We start from the raw sequence: 19,638 nt of genomic DNA on the forward strand, positions 1-19,638 counted from the left end.
ATCCTTGCCAATACTGCCAACCCATTTTCTTTCTTTCTCTTTCATTTTTCTTTTTTGATAGTAGATGTCTTAAGGGCTATTAGGTAGCATTTCACTTTAGTCAGAAAAGCTGTATCTTGGTTTCAAAGGTACTTAGACATATGCATTACCATATGTAAAATTAGATAGCCAGTGGAAATTTGATGTATGATACAGAGAATGCAAATTTGGTGCTTTGTGATAACCTAGAGGGGTGGGATGAGGTAGGAAGGAGGTTCAAGAGGGAAGGGATATATATATATATATATATATATATATATATATACACACATACCTATGGCTGATCCATGTTGATACATGGCAGAAGCCAAAACGATATTATAAACCAATTATCCTTCAATTAAAAATAAATTAATTAGAAAAAACAAGAGTACTTAGAGTAATTCCAGGTATTTTAGAGGCCACCGGTAGATAGCAACAGCTGTACTCAGTCATAAGGTCCAAGCCCACGTTCTCCTTCCCTTTGGGTGCCATGCTGAAATGCTTCCCAATAAACAGGCATTTCAGGGCACATTACAGGAAGCACATTTGCCTGGCTCTTTGTGTCTCATGTCTTCTCTGTTTCCCATCTCAAGAGGGTGTTTTTCTGAGCTTTGTTTGATAGGCAGATGATTATGGAGCACAAAAATAAAACATCAAAAAAAAAAAAAAAAGCAAATCTGTCAAAACAGAGGGCAGGATGAAAAATCAGGATGCCTGGCCTCCACTGCCCTTGGCTATATACGTGAACACAATCAAGGACAGAAACGGTAAAGGCCTAACTGAAGCAGAAGAGATGAAGAAGAGGTGAAAAGAATACACAGAAGAACTGTACAGAAAGGACCTTAATAACACAGATAACCACCACGCTGTCGTCACTCTCCCAGAGCCAGACATTCTGGAGTGTGAAGTCAAGTGGGCCTTAGAAGGCATCACTACCAAGAAAGTTGGGCTTCCCAGGTGGTGCTAGTGGTAAAGTATCCACCTTCCAATGCGGGAGACATAAGAGACGTGGGTTTGATCCCTGGGTTGGGAAGATCTTATGGAGGAGGGCATGGCAACCCTTTCCAGAATTCTTGCCTGGAGAATCCCATGGACCGTAGCCTGCAGGTCCATAGGATCTGCAGAGAGTCAGACATGACTGAAGCAACTTGGCATGCACAAAGCTAGTGGAGGCAAGGGAATTCCAGTAGAGCTATTAAAATCCTAAAAGATCATGCTATCAAAGTGCTGCACTAAGTATGTCACCAAATTTGGAAAACTCAGCACTGGACACAGGACTGGAAAAGGTCAGTTCTCATCCCAATACCGAAGAAGGAGAGTACTAAAGAGTATTCAAACTACTGGACAATTGTACTCATCTTCCATGCTAATAAGGTTATGCTCAAAATTCTTCATGCTGGGCTGCAGCGTTACATGAACCAAGAACTTCCGGATGTCCAAGCTTGGTTTAGAAAAGGCAGAGGAACCAGAGATCAAATTGCCAACATTTGCTGGATCATAGAGAAACAAAGAAATTCCAGAAAAACATATACCTCTGTTTCATTGACTATACTAAAACCTTTGACTGTGTGATCATAACAAATTGTGGAAAACTCTTAAAGAGATGGGAATACCAGGCCATCTTACTTGTCTCTTAAGAAACCTGTATGCAGGTCGAGAAGCAACAGTTGGAACGCTGCATGAAACAACTGACGGGTTTAGGATTGAGAAAGGAGTACAACAAGGCTGTTTATTGTCACCCTGTTTATTTAACTCATATGCTGAGGACATCATGAGAAATGCCAGGATGGATGAGTTTCAGCTGGAATCAAGACTGGCAGGAGAAACATCAACAACTTCAGCTATTTGGATGATACCACTCTAATGGCAGAAAGAGAAGAGGAACTAAAGAACCTCTTGATGAGTGTGAAGAAGAGTGAAAAGGCCAGCTTAAAACTAAATATTAATAAACTAAGATCATGACTTCCAGCCCCATCACTTCATGGCCTATAGAAAGGGAAAAGGTGGAAGCAGTGACAGATTTCCTCTTATTGGACTCTAAAATCACTGTGGATGGTGACTACAGCCATGGAATTAGAGAATGACTGCTTCTTGGCAAGAAAGCTATGGCAAATCTGGACAGTGCGTTAAAAAGCAAAGGCATCACTTTGCCGACAAAGGTCTGTCTAGTCAAAGTTATGGTCTTTCCAGTGGTCATGTATGGTTGTCAGAGCTGTACCATAAAGAAAGCAGAGCACCAAAGAATTGATGCTTTCGAACTGTGGTGTTGGAGAAGACTCTTGAGAGTCCTTTGGACTGCAAGGAGATCAAACCAGTCAATCTTAGAGGAAATCACCACTGAATACTCACTGGAAGAAATGATGCTGAAGCTGAACTCCAATACTTTGGTCACCTGATGCAAACAATTGACTCATTGGAAAAGATTCTGATGCTTTTCCAGAGGGTGAGATGGCTGGATGGCATCACCATACGAAATGGACATGAACTTGGGCAAACTCTGGGAGATGGTAGGTCCATGGGGTCATGAAGAGTCAAACACGACTGGGCAACTGAACAACAACAGTATACCTGGAGGATGGTAATTGCTCAGCAAATAGTCACTAAAATATGCTGAGTAGATAAACCACAAGAAAAGAAAGGAGCTTCTACTGTGCATATAATTCAATTTCCAACACACTCTCTGAAAGGCATACTTCTTTAAGAAGCAGAAGAAAGGAAAACAGAATCAGAGCTGAGGGAGAGATGGTCAATTCAATACTCCACCATCATAGCAGCCACACATTGGGTCTCAGTGTGAAGCACTCCATACCATGCACTGACCTATTTTGCCCTCAGAACAGCTTGAAGGGTTGGTATTGTTAGCTGCCTTGTAAGACAGAGAAAACTAAGGAGCACAGACATGGAATTCCAAGTCCCTTTCTCTTCCTCACTATTCTGTACTGACTGCTTGGAGAAAATTATTTATTAATGGCTGATTTGTCAAAGTCTCCCATAGTATCCGTACACTCTTCAATTCTCAAAGCCCCACAGTTTCACAGAACACACTCCAGGGACATAATCAACTTTGAAAAGATGTCTTCATTTCCTACAGCAAAGCTCTATCTGGAAGACACTTAAAATTTGCATTTCCCTATAGGAACCTCTCCAGCGCTAAACAAACAATTTATCCTTTTGTTCTCAGAATTATGTGGTTATGAGTGGATAAAATTGTGGAACCTGAGGAAGTCTGAGTCCAGAAATCCATCTCAGTAAATTATTAAATCACATGCACACAAAACTAATGAATAAACAAAGAAACAAAACCTACTATATGATGAAAGTATCTGTTGAAAATACCTGCTGCTAAAAATATGCTCTACTAGGGGTAAAAAGAATTAACCCTTTCATTTAATTTGAAAAAAATAAAAATAAAAAATAAGTAAACTTAGGTGGCTTATGAAAAGAACATGTGAGTGCATACCTGAGGTGCAACTGACATTTTCTTCCTTAAATCATGAAGTCCAATACTGGTTGTCAAGATTCCATCAATCCAAACACCACCTTCAGGTTCTGACAATCTAAAAAGGGCAGCGATAAGGGAACTTTTTCCAGCCCCTGTTCTTCCTACAATGCCACACTGTAAAGAGATTCAGGAGAGAGCAAGAATAAACAAAATGCAACAAACCTGGGAGAAATGCTGGTTAATGATGATGAATTTTAAAATTCTATATAAAGAGTAGTCTATAAATTTCTCAGTCACAGCACTGTTGAAATTATGGGCCAGATAATGCATTCTTGGGGGAAGAGGGCTTGTCCTGTGTATTGTAGGATGTTTAGCAGTAGCCTTGAACTCTACCCACCAGATACCAGTAGCACTCCCTAAATAAACTGTGGCAACCAAAAATTTCAGACACTGACAACTGTCCCCTGGTTGAGAGCCCCCTAGTCCCAAGAAGAGTTAAAAATGACAATATGCTGGCAGTGAAAGGCCAGCGATCTCCTAAGTGGTCCATAAGAAGTCAGCCTTTAAATTAGCTTTATTCCTACATCCTGGAGAATTATGTGACTAATTTTATGGAGATATCAACAAGTAAAGTCAGCAGTATTACACATAAATAAGCATTCACTTTTTCAAGGGCCTATTATTTAAGAAGAATTATTCTTTGGTATAAAAACTAAAAAACTTCCTAATATTAAATATCTTAATTATATTATATCTTGAAAGGAAATATCTTAAAATTATAAAATGCAGATCTCAGTGTCTTATAAGACAGAGGACAATAGACAAAATGCACATAATGAAGTCAACATCAACACAACATTTGCTACTTATATGGGACCTTTCACTGCAGCAGTTCAAAAGGTATTTTATAAACAAATTAATACTTGCAATTGCACCTTGGAAAGATACGTCAAGTGTCAGTCTAGTCATTAAAACCAAAGCAGAGAGAAATTCAGTGCACTAATGGTAAGATTGGGGCTTTTCTGGTGGCTCAGTTGTAAAGAACACATCTGTCAATGCAGGATACTCAGGTTTGATCCCTGAGTGTGGAAGATCTCCCAGAAAAGGAAATAGTAACCCACTCCAGTATTCTTGCCTGGAGAATTCCATGGACAGAGGAGCCTGGCAGGCTACAATCCATGGGGTCACAATGGAGTTGGACAAGACTGAGTGACTAATATGCATCAGTGCAGGAGACCTGGGTTCAATCCCTAATCCGGGAAGACCCCACAGAGCAACTAAGAAGGTGCACCACAACTACTGAAGCCCACACGCCCTAGACCCGGAAGCCGCGACAAGAGAAGCCACCGCGGTGAGAAGCCTGTGCACAGCAACTAGAGAGCTGCTCACTGCAACTAGTGACCCCTCATGCATTGCAACTAGACAAAAAACCAGAGCAGCAACAAAGACCCAGCCCAGCCAAAAATAAATAAATAAAATTATTTTGTAAAAAATTTTATTTATACTATGTTGTCATTTACTTACTGCACAATAAATAGCATTATGTATGAAAAACAATATGCATACTTTAATTTTCAAATACTGACTGCTAAAAGGATGCTAACCATCATCTAAACTTTTATTGGGTAGTAACAGTAAAAAACACTGATCACAGATCAGAAAAACAAATATAATAATAATAAAATGGCTTGAAATATTGTGAGAATTACCAAACGGTGACAGAGACATGAAGTTAGCAAATACTGTAGGGAAAATGGTGCCAATGTACTTGTTCAACACTGAGTTGTCATAAATGTTCAGTTTGTTTAAAAAAAAAAAGTAGCATTATCTGTGAAGCACAATAAAAATATGTGTCTGTCTGTCTGGGTGTTCTCATACATAAATCAACACACATTAAGACACAGGTGACAACTGTATCCATGAGAATGTGTGTATGTTCCCATGTTATCAGCTCTACTGACACTGATCCATCTGTGCAAATGGGAACATTTGTAGACTTTGGATAAATGGGCTGAGATATGTAGGGGCATTGAGGGCTGCTCATGACCACAGGACTGTGAGCTCCAAACTCCAGTGAGGAGAATAATAAGAAACAAGGGACTTCACGGGCAGTCCAGTGGTTAAGATTCTGAGCTTCCACTGCAGGGGACATGGGTTCAGTCCCTGGTAGGGAACTAAGATCCCACATGCTATGTGGCCACACATCCCCTCCAACAAAGGCAACTCAAAGGAAAAAACAAAAAACAAAAAAACACCTGGCTCTGGCTATTTCTACAGTTAAATCATTAAACCTATTAACATAGTATGAATGTCTTATCTGGGTCACCAATGGGTTTTACCAATTCCACACGAAAAGTGTCACCAATATCAGTAAGTTTACATTCCTAATACCAAAGACACTTGGAAAAAATCTTATTTTAGCTGGTTTGTAACAGCTTCCTTCTGTTTTTACTACCACTTGGATCAGAATGGGAAGTGTAAGACAGGGAGTCAGGAGCTGTTGTGTCTTCAGCAAGATGTCATGGGAAAATGATTCCATTTTTTGAAATTAAACTGATGTCCAATAAAATGAAGCTATAAATCACAGGTTTGTGAATGTGCAGGGAACCAGGCCCGGGTTCCTCTCTGACGACCACACCAACTTGTTAGACACTTGTTCCTGGGTCTCTCTTCACACACCAAACTCGACATGACCAACATCTAATGCCCCACACAAAACAGCCACTTCCTCTGACTTATCCACTCTACTTCTTTCCCAGACTCATAGGCACAACTGTCCACCTTACTTCCAGGTTTCCCTGAGTCCAGCATACTGCCAAACCCTGAAGACTCTACTCTTGCAATGTTTCATGGCTCAAACCCTCATTTTAAGGCCACATGCACCACCTGAGAGTCAGGATGCATTAGCTTTTAAAAAACAAAATTAAAACACTCTTTTCTTAATCATAATCAGTGCAAATGAATTTGAAAAGTAAATAAAGACTAGATATACCCTAGAAGTCTGATAAAACCAGTCTTAAGATGTTGATGTTTTTATTTTCCAGACTTGTGTTATGTGTTCTTAAAGATACAAATTCACATATTTAAATAAAATAGGATTAGTATGAACATACTGTTATAATGTATCTTCATTTAGAATTTCATAAGAATATTTATTTTAAATAGCTACATAGTATTACAGTATATGTGGTCATTTATTTAACAAACTCCTACTGGTAGATATTTAGCCAATCTCCAATATTTTGCTATCATAAATAACTCTGTGTCAAATATCCTTGAAGCTAAATCTTTGCAAACAACCTTAATTATTTTCTTCAGATAAATTCTCAGATGTGGAATTGCTGAGAATAAGGTATGTACATTTTAAGAGAAAGCTGTTAAGTATTGCCAACCTCAGAGAAGGCGATGGCACCTCACTCCAGTACTCTTGCCTGGAAAATCCCATGGATGGAGGAGCCCTGTAGGCTGCAGTCCATTGGGTCGCTCAGAGTCGGACACAACTGAGCGACTTCACTTTCACTTTTCACCTTCATGCATTGGAGAAGGAAATGGCAACGCACTCCAGTATTCTTGCCTGGAGAATCCCAGGGACAGGGAGCCTGGTGGGCTGCTGTCTGAGGTCACACAGAGTCAGACACGACTGAAGCGACTTAGCATAGCATAGCATTGCCAATCTAGTCCTCAAGAAAAATGATACCATTTTCAACTTCCACCTGTTTCCCTGAACATTCATAAACATAAACATAAAACAAATAGCTTTGTTTTAATTGACATCAGTTTGATTCTGAAAAGTGGAGTCAATTTCCCAGAACGTTTTATTGGAAACACAATAGCTCCTGGCTCCCTGCCCCTCACACCTGCCCACTAGGGTCCACGTGCTCTCACTTCCCAGATTAAACCCCCGAAGGTCGGCTCTGTGTCACTCCACCCCAGGACATCTCTTCTACAAAACTGTCCCCACTGACCTCTCCATCCTTCATGTACATGAGTCAGCTTCCTTGGCATCACTAGGTAGTTGTGAGGGTCGAATGTAAAAATGTGTGTTACACACCTGGTAGTTCTTTTCCCTGAATGCCTTGCAGGTGCCTGGTTCTTTACTCACTGGATCAGGGCATTGTGCCTTTGCTCATGTTGGTCTCACCTCCCAGAAGGCCTTTCACATGCATTTCCACCTGCTGAAGCCCTGACCACTCATCACTAAGTCTGTCTCACATGACTGATAATTCAGAAATGCTCTCCCTGTACCCTATGTGTGCTTATCCCAGTACTAACAGATGTTGTATTATCTTTTCCTAAACTTCTATAAAAATTCTGACCATCTTCTAGCTTACAAAACTAATTTAGCCATTTTCTTGTTTCTTCAATTGGCCTGTATATGTTGACAGCAGGATCTGTACTAGACTTGACTTTTTCTCATTTGTATTCCCTGGGGAGCCCTGAGACAAAGACGCTTCTTCAGGAAGCTGAGATTTTTAATCAGGCCAGAGAAATTTATGGAAAAAATATCACCATATTATTTAGACATATGATAAGTTGGACAAAGAGAAACATGACAGATGGATCCTACAGCCATAAATAAAACTCTGAATGGCCAACACCTTATTCTCATGGGACAGACAACAACTTCCGCCATGTAAGTGTTTATAGTCATTTTATACAGTATAAAAACTACAACCATCATTGGTCAGGCATTTACTCTGCCCCATGTGCTGGGTGCTTTACATGTCTTATCTCATTTAAGTTGTACAACAAGCCTATGGGTTAGGTCCTATCAATTCCATTTTTCCAAAACAAGACTGAGGCTTGTGGCAGATTCATGTTGATATATGGCAAAACCAATACAATATTGTAAAGTTAAAAAATTAAAAAAAAAATAAAAAAAAATAAATTGGTATGCCTGAAATTTCAGAGTCCATTAAGTCATAGGATGAGACTCAAACCCACATCTGTCAGCCTCTTTTCTATTCTGCTGATGAACTCCTTAAACCTGGATGGCCTGGTATCTTATCATGTGTCTGTGTAGAGAAAGTGGGGAGAGGTGTAGCTGAAGTTAAAGGAACAGTTGTACCATAGAGATCCTACCATAGAGATCCTGTGGCCAGAGAGTTGAAGCATGATGTGGACATGGGTACATATAACACGGTGAGTGGGATGACATCACTAGGCAGAGAGAGTACTTGAGGTCAGGTGGGCTGGCTGTCAGCAGCAAGAACCAGCACCCCAGGTGGGCTGTAAGAAAAACCTGCAGCTAAGTGGGGCAATGGTTCCCCAGAAGACAAACCAAACAGACCTCCTGCCCTGCTTGGAGAGCAAGACTCATTTTTGATCCTATCAGGTGGTGAAAAAGCCACACATACACTGTTGTGCAGGGCTGTCTCTGACTCCAGGCCCAGACAGGGCTGAGCCTGTGGGAAATCCCTCCAGTCCCTGCATGAGGCTGGTGTGGGGAAGGACAGACAGCAGGATGAAAACTGCCCATGATGAAGACAGACTCCACTGAGAGGATGCAAAGAAATGCAGTGGAATCACACAGAGTTGAATTATAAAGTGTAAGTGCAATTTGCGGAATATGAAAGTAAGTAAATCTATAGGGGAAGTGGCACAGAACTTCTAGAGCCTCATGCTCAGTCATATCAGGGACCTGAGCTCAATTTCTACCTGTCAAAGGACGTTTAATAGAAATCACAGGTTATCTCTCATCAGAAATGCCTATGGGAGAGAAAGGAATTTACCAGAAGGTCTTGTTCAATTGAGTAAAGAGGTCTGGATGGGCCTGACACTCTGCATTTCTAGAAAGCTCCAGGAGATGTAGGAGCTGCTGGCCCTGACACCACAGTCTGAGTCACAAGGAATTAGAAAGCCAGCAAGGAAAGTGGGATAATCTGGGAGTGAGGAGAGGGGTTGCTGAGGAGATACTATATAAAAAAGGGGAAAATGTAGGAAACAAATATTTTTGTACATTACAGCAAGGTCTAGTAAGTATCTCTAAAAATGTATTATAGAAGTAAGAGCTCTGAACAAGAAAAAAATAATAAACCAAAACCATTCTATCTCGAGAACTGGAAAAATGCTTTAAAATGTCCCAGAACTCTAAAATCATTAAATCAACCACAAAACCATCTAAATGAAAATTACAACCAGTATTCAGAATCTAACTGGGAAAATTAAGGTGCTATTTACCTCATCTGGGATCTTTATTTTTACTTGCTATTTCTTCCATGAATTAAAATTATATGTAGTACCTACTACACTCTCCTATTGACTCTAACTTTCAGGAATCAGGACAGCAGAGGAAACAATGGAAAGAGAATAAAGCCCCATTTCGGCTGGGCAGGCTCACTCCACATCCCCCGCAGCAGCCTCTTTCAATCAAACCCAGCACCAAAGGGGTGACCCAGAGTGATGGGGTGGGACAGGTTAGCAGGAGAGGGAACCTGGGATGTTCACAGATGGAGTAGAATCATTTCCTGAACACACTGCATGGACATCATCTCCAAACACAGAAATGAAGCTAATGTTGTTAAGGCAGAAGGGGACGACAGAGGATGAGAAGGTTGGATGCCATCACCAACTTGAAGGACATGAGTTTGAGTAAGCTCCGGGAGTTGGTAATGGACAGGGAGGCCTGGTGCTGCAGTCCACGGGGTCACAAAGAGTTGGACACAACTGAGTGACTGATCTGTGATACGGGGAACAGACCAAGTCAGAGATCAAAAGCCAAGCTACCACAGTTATTAATTCAGTTTCCAAACTCAATTTGCCCTGAAACATTTTGGATTCTCAATAATCCTATGATTTGCAGTTTTTAAGAAGGAAGAATAGAATCAATTATGTTCATAAGTTGTACTGCAGAGTTTCCTAAAAAATTCCTATTTTATGGCTTTGGGGAAAATTAAGACAAGTGCAAATTAACAGAATCACATTTACAACAGGAAATCTGACAGACACATTGTCTGAGAGTATGCTAACATCACCTACAGTGCTCTCAGGGACAGGATTCTATCAAGAGCTGTGATTAATGTTTTCCCAACAAAACAGTCCTCAGCTTCTTCCTGAACTATGATGGAACTGGAAATAATTATGAGTCACCTTTAGTGCTGCAACTAACTGAAGCTGCTTCCTGGGTATCATTCTGGCAATAAGTTGAATATGTATTTTCATGTTACAAGAGTATCATTCATTAAATTACAGCTATAGTCCACTGGGGGTTGTGGTGGAAAGAGTTAAAGCAGTTCTTTCAGTTGTTCATGCAGTTGTCTTGTGTGTATGTTCTGGTTACTGGTTGCTCACACCTGTGTGTTACTCACCCTTGCAGAATGCCACTTTCTAGGGAACAAAGATGAAAATAAGATGCTCCTTGATTTTAAAAACCTCAAGGTACCATGAGATACAGACCTCAAATTACAAAGCACGACACAGATGCTATCTTACATTTTAATTATGATAAAGTTCACATAGCATAAAATTTAATTACTTAACCATTTCTATGTGGATGGTTTAATGTTCAGTACATTCACATGGTATGCAACCAAGCTCAAGATTTTTTTTTTTTGCCTCATAAAACTGAAATTCTATAACCATTAAACAAACAACTCCCCATTGCCACTCCCCAAGTCCCTGGAGACCACCATCCTACTTCCTGTCTTCCTGAATTTGACCACTTTGTCAAATTCATAGGATTTCACCACCTCACAAAAGCAGAATCAGAGTATTTGTTCCTTTTGTGTCTGACATTTAGTAAGATGTTGTCAAGGTTTAATCATAGGTCAGAATTTTCCTCCTTTTAAACATTGGATATTTCATTGTAAGGATTAGTTCTTTCCTACTATCAGCTGCTTTGAACATAGTTGTACTGTGAATGCTACCTTCAAAGAGTATATAAGACACTGAGGAAGAATTGAGGGTCTCAAAGATGCATTAGAGTCACCTCAGAAAATGAGGAGACTTTCACCATCCAGATGACAGAGGGGAAGGTCTCTGAGGCAGAGAGCAGACTGCACACTGGAAGCTGGGAGGATGTGGTGCTTTGGGAGAACCAACACGCAACCCGAGTAGCGGTGTGTGTAAGTCAGGAGACATTCTGGCTGCAGAGGGAGATGAGAAAGAGCTTTCTACCAACTTGTCTGCTCTGGTTTATTCTCTTCTTCAAGAGTCTGCCCTGGTCCAGGCCAAGGACCTCAAGTTGAGTATAAAGGAACATCACAGCAGACATGGACACTGGCCAGTTCAGCTCACAAGTCTCTCTGCCATCTCCCATGTGGATCTTCCCTGCTCTGTTCAATTTGCTTTTGACTTTGAGCAAATCTCTAGGTCCTGCCTCCATCACAGGCCCTGATTCCTCACCCTTGACTGAGTTATGATTCTGGGCTCCACTCTAGTAACAATGAGCTCACCCCATGGCCCCTGATGGAGTAGACTTGGGGCTGTGCTCTGGTTCCTGCAGCAGCTCTCCCAGCCCAGTAAGGATCAGATCTGTGCTAAAGAAAGACGCAGTCTGTGGCGGGAGGGCCAGGGGATGGCAGCTCAGCGTGGATGTGTAGGAGGACAAGCCTACAGAAAAGACCAAGAGAGAGAGGAGCAGGTTGCAAACAGAGGGCACCGTGGGAGGAAGAGAAGATTTAAGAAATACAAAGAAGAAAAGATGGAAAGGAGATACTGGAGAATTAGGGACAGGGAGCTAGGACTGACTTCCCAGACTTTGTATGAATAATCAAGTGTCACATATAGTGTCCTGGGTCAGGTTAAAATTGAGCCCAGGAGCCCAGGGCCCACCAACCACCATGGGGAAGCTCACAATACAGGGGATAAAAAATGCTTATATCCCCGTTCCATGGTCAGTTTCCAAGAACGATTCACCTACATATCACTGATTAGATCTGTATCCATGAAGTACAAAGAGCCCTTCCCTGCCCCCCTTCCCCGAACACACTGACAAGGAAACCAAGAGCAGATGTGGTGCTAAATCTTTAGCTGGATTTTAAAGAGGCAAATGGCTTAAACTAACCTTTTCTCTTGGTTTAATGAGTGTGTCATCCAGGTTCTTCAATACCAGAGGCCCGTCCAAGCTGTACCTGAAGTTAACATTATTAAAGTAAATCCATCCTTCCCCAGGCCAGGATGGTGGTGGACGAAACTCAAGTTCCCAGGGTGCTTCTTTCTCAAGGTCTGTATATTCAATCTCCCTTTCTAATGAAATCATCTGAAACACATATGACATCACATGAGTTAGTATCAGAGGGTCTTGTTTATGGATGTTTATCTTTTTTATTATTATTTTTTTTACTTTACAATATTGTATTGGTTTAGTAACTGTAAATGAGACATTTTGGTTTTTTTTATCTTTATATCTGATTTTATATGGTTCAGAATATCCCAGGTCTCTTAGCATCCACACAGGACAGAAACAGGAATTTGATAAGGCCTTGGATGATTTGCAAATTTGTTCATAATCTTCAACACTTTTGCTTACAGCCACTTCCTTCAAGTTTATATTAACACTAAAAGAATTAGAGAAATGAATGGTAAGATTTTATTGATCTACTTTTCACACCTGAATGAAAAACAAGAGCATTTTGTCAAAGAAAAGAATATTTACGGACACCAATCTGTAATGTGTGGCCACAGAAGAGCCATGTGTTATAGATAACAGAACTGGATGGTCATCAAACCTCCATTTAATTATTAGTCATTTTCTATTCTATTAGAAGAGAGAAGTGAAAAGATTTAATTTTTATTGCTTTTCTCCCTTTAGAAGAAGTTGCAAATATTCAAAAGTGTGTAATTTATATATTGACTAAGGCCTCCTGAACAACCATGATGACACATCTTTGAAAGCACTTTCTGAGAGGAAGCTTATCCTACCAGAAAGAAGGGCCACCAGAAAATTCAGGTGTTCAACACACACGAGAATAAGAGATAAAATGGGGGAGGGGCAGGAGAGAGGAGCATATTAATTAAAGAAACCTCAAAAAACTGAATTATTTTTAAAAATATGAGGAATCATCCATTAAGAAACAAAGATTAGCTTCTCTCCAGGATTTCAGAACCTCGCACCTACAGACATTTATTCTATTTGAGGACAGTTTGATGTGAATATAAAACGTTCTGACATGGCACACATAAGCCTGAGAAAAGACATATATACTTTATTTTACATTAACTTTAAGCAGATGGAGAAGAACGTTTAAAAACTTTGTTAACTAAGATGTAAAAATAATAGTTTTACTATTTTACATAAGAATTGCTTTTATGCCACTTAACAGCAAGGAGACTTGGAAAGGCTAAGAACAGAAAGATAAACATCACCATGTTCTCAACTTCAGCACTTTGCCTGACGCACCACTGGAACATCCCCATGAGTGTGAGCATGAGAGATAGGACCAGGCCAACCTGCCCGAGATTCAAAGCTAAATGAAGAAGAAGAGGAATGATGTTAGTCTCCTTCTCAACCCCTCATGCAGCTCCTTCTGTCACTTTACAAAGAAGACTCCTTTATTTTTATGAGTTTTAAAGGAGTATAGTTCATTTACAAAGTTGTGTTAGTTTCAGGTGTATAGTAATGTGAATTAGCCATATATATATATATTTATTTATTTATTTATTTACCATATATATATATATATATAATCCACTCTTTTAAAGTTATTTTTCCCATACATGTCATTACAGAGTATCAAGTAGAGTTCCCTTTGCAATAAAGGTCATTTTTAGTATTTATTTTATATATAGTACTGAGAAGACTCCTTTATAACATTTAAATCATTTGCATGTTAGGATAGTATTGCTCATAATATTACTTCTGATGACTGAGATAATAATACAGTTTAAAAAAAACCCACTATGAGGACTTCCCTGGTGGTCCAATAACTAAGAATCCAAGCTTCCAATCAGGGGGCTTAGGTTTGATCCCTGGTCAGGGGACTAGATTCCACATTCCACAACTGAGAGCTCACATGCTGCAACTAAAGTCTGCCTGTCACAACTGAGACTGAAGATCCCGCATGTCCCAACTAAGACCCAATGGAGCCAAATGAGAAAGTAAATTTTTAAAATATTATGAATTTAGAAAGTATTAACAATGTTGTTGTTTAGTCACTAAGTTGTGTCTGACTCTTTGCGATGCCATAGACTGCAGCACACCAGGTTTCCTTGTCCTTCACTATCTCCCAGAGCTTGCTCAAACTCATGTCCTTCAAGTCAGTGATGCCATCCAACCATCTCATCCTCTGTCATCCCCTTATCCTGCTGCCTTCAATCTTTTCCAGCATCAGGGTTTCTAATGAGTTGGCTCTTCGTGCCAGGTGGCCAAAGTATTGAAGCTTCAGCTTAAGAATCAGTCCTTCCAATGAATATTCATGACTGATTTCCTTTAGGACTGACTGGTTTGATCTCCCTGCAGTCCAATGGACTCTGAAGAGTCTTCTCTAGCACCACAATTAAAAAGCATCAATTCTTCTTTCCATTATTGGGATATTTTATTACTATAGACTCTCAGTCTCTTCACTTTTTGCCATGAGAATTGTATCCTCTGTATATTTAGGGTTATTGATATTTCTCCTGGCAGCTGTGATTCCAGCTTGTGAGTCATCCAGCCTGGTATTACACATAATGTGTTCTGCATATAAGTTAAATAAGTAGGGTAACAATATACAGTCTTGTTGTACTTCTTTCCAATTTTGAACCAGTCCATTGTTCCATGTCTGGTACTAACTGTTGCTCTTCACCTGAATACAGGTTTCTCAGAAGACAGGTAAAGTGGTCTGGTATTTCTGTCTCTTTCAGAATTTTCAACAGTTTGTTCTGATCCACACAATCAAAGGCTTTTGTGTAGTTAATGAAGCAGATGTTTTCCTGGAATTCTCTTGCTTTCTGTATGATCCATCAAATGTTGGCAATTTGTTCTCTGGTTCCTCTGCCTTTTATAAACCTAGGCTATACATCTCAAAGTTTCCAGTTTATGTTCTGTTGAAGCCTTGCTTGAAGGATTTTGAGCATAACCTTACTAGCATGTGAAATGAGTACAATTGTATGGTAGCCTGAACATTCTTTGGCATTACCCATCCTTGGGATTGGAATGAAAACTGACCTTTTCCAGTCCTGTGGCCACTGCTGAGTTTTCCAAATGTGCTTATATATTGAGTGCAGCACTTCAGCAGCATCACCTTTTAGGATTTGAAATAACTCAGCTGGAATTCCATCACCTCCACTAGCTTTGTTCATAGTAATGCTTCCACAGGCCCACTTGACTTCACACTCTAGGAAGTCTGGCTCTAGGTGAGTGACCACACCATCATGGTCATCTGGATCATTAAGATCTTTTCTGTACAGTTCTTCAGTGTATTATTGCCAGGTCTTCCTAATCTCTTCTGCTTCTCATAGGTCCTTACGATTTCTGTCTCTTATACTAGTAATTCCAACCAGATTCAGATATACTTTACAGTATTATATAGGTGAGGATCATGTCATTATTCAAGGTCATTCCTGGTGGCTCAGTTGGTAAAGAATCTGCCTGCAGGGCAGGAGACCCAGGTCAGTCCCTGGGTCAGTAAGATCCCCTGTAAGCAAATGTCAACCCAATCCAGTATTCTTGCCTGGAGAATTCCATGGACAGATAAGCCAGGCAACATTCCATGGGGTTGCAAAGAATCAGACACAACTGAGTGACTTTCACTTTCACATGTCATTATTCAAATTTTTGTTCTTATGGCTTCAATTTTCATTGTATAATTTCACTTTCTACATCCAATGTAGTTGCAGTTGCAACCACAAAAACAAGGCAATTTAATACTTTAAATCTAAAGTCTTACTCTCGTTGTTCCATTATCAAAGACTGTGATTCAGGGTTATTACTACGGAATAGTTAGGGATGGTAAATTCGTGCCATGCACTCCAACAGCTGCTCATCTGGTATCCACACAACAGTGAGGACACTGTTCTTTGCTACAGAGACTCTCTGCCCACTACACCAGACACCTACAACCAAGAGATTCAAATAGCTCTAAAGTTAAACCTAAACCCTAAGCTGTACAAAAAGCTTAATAGAAAATTTGGTTCTCTCCATCCACATACAGGACACTACCTGGAATGTTCAGAAGGTCAGCTTACTAGAGTTGCATGGACCTCAACCAATTTAAAGAAAGATAAAAAGATAAAAATTCTCAACAAAGACCTATAGTAAATAAATGAACAAACAAACAAACCACCCAAAGTAATCTACAGATTCAGTGCAATCCCTATCAAATTACCAATGGCATTTTTCACAGAATTAGAAAAAAAAAAACTTTTACATTTTGTATAGAAACACAAAATACCATGAAAAGCCAAAGCAATCTTGACAAAAACAAAGTAGAAACTTGAAGCTGGGTAGGCAGGCTCCTTGTCTTCAGACTATACTGCAAAGCTACAGTAACTGAAACAATATGCTACTGGCACCAAAAACAGAAATATAGATCAATGGAACAAGATGGAAAGTCCAGAGATAAACCCATGCACCCAAGGTCACCTATGACAAAGGAAGCAAGAATACACTGGAGAAAAGACAGTCTCTTCAATAAGTGGTGGTGGGCAAATTGGACAGCCACGTGTAAAAGAATAAAATTACAACACTCCCTAACATCATACACAAAAATAAAATGGATTATAGACATAAATGTAACACCAGACAAAATATAACTCTTAGATGAAAACACAGGGAGAATTCTCTCTGACATAAATTGCAGCAAGATCTTTTTTAATCAACCTTCTAGAGTAATGAAAATAAAAGATAAACTGCTACTGCTAAGTCACTTCAGTCGTGTCTGACTCTGTGTGACCCCATAGATGGCAGCCCGCCAGGCTTCCCCGTCCCTGGGATTCTCCAGGCAAAACACTGGAGTGGTTTGCCATTTCCTTCTCCAATGCATGAAAGTGAAAAGTGAAAGTGAAGTCACTCAGTTGTGTCCGACCCTCAGCGACCCCATTGACTGCAGCCTACCAGGCTCCTCCGTCCATGGGATTTTCCAGGCAGGAGTACTGGAGTGGGGTGCCATTGCCTTCTCTGAAAAGATAAACTAATGGGACCTAATTAAGCTTAAAAGATTTTGTACAGCAAAGAACACCATAAACAATACTGAAAAGACAACCTGCAGAATAGGAAAAAATATTTGCAAACAAAGTGGCTGACAAGGGATTACTCTCCAAAATACACAAACAGTTCATGCAGTTCAATATTAAAAAAATACCCCAATCAAAAAATGGGCAGAAGACTAAAACAGACACTTTCCAACGAAGACATACAGATGGCCAAAAAGCACATGAAAAGATGGTCAACATCTCTCACCTCACACTAGTCAGTATGACCATCATCAAAAAGTCTACAAACAATAAATGCTGGAGAGGATGTGAAGAAAAGGCAACTCTCCTACACTGTTGCTGGGAATGTAAACTGGTACAGTCACTATGGAGAATGAAATGGAAGTTCCTTTAAAAACTAAAACCAGAGCTGCCACATGATCCAGCAAGCGCATTCCTGGGCATCTATCCAGAGGAAACCATAGTTCCAAAAGGTACATGTACCCTAATGTTCCCTGCAGCTCTATTCACAATAGCCAGGACATGGAAGCAACCTGAATGTCCATCAACAGAGCAATGGGTAAGGAAGATGTGTTATCATATATACAATGGATTATTATCCATCCATAATAAAGGGCACAATAATGCCATTTGCAGCAACATGGATAGACCTAGAGACTTTCATAATAAGTGAAGTATGTCAGACAGAGAAACATAGAATATGATATTGCTTATACATGAATTCTAACAAAAGGCAACAAATGAACTTATCTACAATCAGAAATAGAGTCACAGATGTAGAAAATAAACTTATGCTTACCAGGGATAATAGAAGGGAGGGATAAATTGAAAGACTGGGATGAACACATATATACTACTATATATAAAATATTAAAATAGATAACTAATAAGAAACAAATGTAAAGTACAGCAAACTCTGTAATGACCTATATAGGAAAAGAATCAAAAAAGGAGTGTATACATGTATACATATTTCAGATTCATTTTGCTATACACCATAAACTAAGACAACTGTGTAAACCAATAAAACTTAAAAGAATGGTCCGAGCCAGCCAAAGCAGGGGCCCAAGACACCACAGGTCTGCTGGAGGCACTTTCAAATCTGGTCTTTGCTCTTAAAGATTCTGAAAGTCCAAAACAGAAATTCTTTTCTAAAGGACAATTTATTTGAAATATTAATTAAAATGCAAATTACTAAAAAAAAAAGATGCATGCACCCCAGTGTCCATGGGGTATGGAAAAAGAATCTTTGATAAAGTGGATATATGTAAAACAGATTCACTTGGCTGTACACCTGAAGCTAACACAACATCATAAATCAACCATACGCCAATCAAAAAAAATTTTAAAGAGGTCTCAACAAAAACCTACTGTAAATAAATAAGTAAATGGAAAAAAGATGAAAGTGCTCATCATGATACAAATGAGTTCACAAGGACCACACAGTGGAGTCACATGCTGCAGACACTGTAATTCATTAGAACCAAGCAGTATATATTAGACAAGATGGCAAGAGTTTAATAACTACAAAGCTATAAACTGTAAACATACTACAAATATTCACATGTGTACTTACATTCTGCCAGAGTCAGGGCCCCAAAGGCAACAACAGTGACAAAGATGGCACAGGTGACATCCAGATACACAGCGAGCCATCGGGACGTCGTCAAAAGCAGGAACCAAGCCTCTGGATTTGTGAATCGTTAAGCATAACACATAAACAGAAAAACCATGTTAGCTGTTTCTAATGAAGGAGAACACTTCCTCAGTTGAGGTACAGAAGATTTTATACAAGGTAGGACAGCAAAGTCATACACTCAAGGAATCTGAAAATTCCAGAAAACTAGGTTCTAACCCAAGACAAGGTATGGGACACACAGGAATCAGTCCAGGAAGCCTGCATTGAAAACGTCAATATTGTAAAGTAATTAGCCTCCAATTAAAATAAATAAATTTATATTAAAAAGTAATAATAATAACAATAAAAAAGAAAATGTCAATCCACAGGTTATCAACAGAAATATGATCACAAGAAAGAAGATAGAAAATCATCTCATTGGTGCATTTTCTGCAGTGCTGGGCCTCAGCGTGAAGATCATCCTCTT

General features: G+C 39.7%; 2 protein-coding genes across 2 annotated transcripts in view; both read right to left on the bottom strand.

Annotated features, from left to right (window-relative positions):
- The window catches only part of LOC139182033 (ATP-binding cassette sub-family C member 4-like), a 48,619-nt gene extending 35,905 nt beyond the window's left edge, over positions 1-12,714 (bottom strand). Inside the window, exons 1-2 of the mRNA XM_070785517.1 lie at positions 12,468-12,714; positions 3,482-3,637 (exon numbers count right to left, since the gene is read on the bottom strand). Of these exons, the coding sequence (XP_070641618.1) occupies positions 3,482-3,637; positions 12,468-12,680 (369 nt within the window). The 5' untranslated portion in view covers positions 12,681-12,714. The remainder of the gene's footprint in view (positions 1-3,481; positions 3,638-12,467) is intronic.
- Positions 1-19,638, bottom strand: part of LOC139182031 (ATP-binding cassette sub-family C member 4-like) — a 404,344-nt gene that overhangs the window by 302,279 nt on the left and 82,427 nt on the right. The window lies entirely within an intron of this gene.

Source organism: Bos indicus, unplaced genomic scaffold (assembly GCF_029378745.1).
Source record: "Bos indicus isolate NIAB-ARS_2022 breed Sahiwal x Tharparkar unplaced genomic scaffold, NIAB-ARS_B.indTharparkar_mat_pri_1.0 scaffold_64, whole genome shotgun sequence".
NCBI lineage: Eukaryota > Metazoa > Chordata > Mammalia > Artiodactyla > Bovidae > Bos > Bos indicus.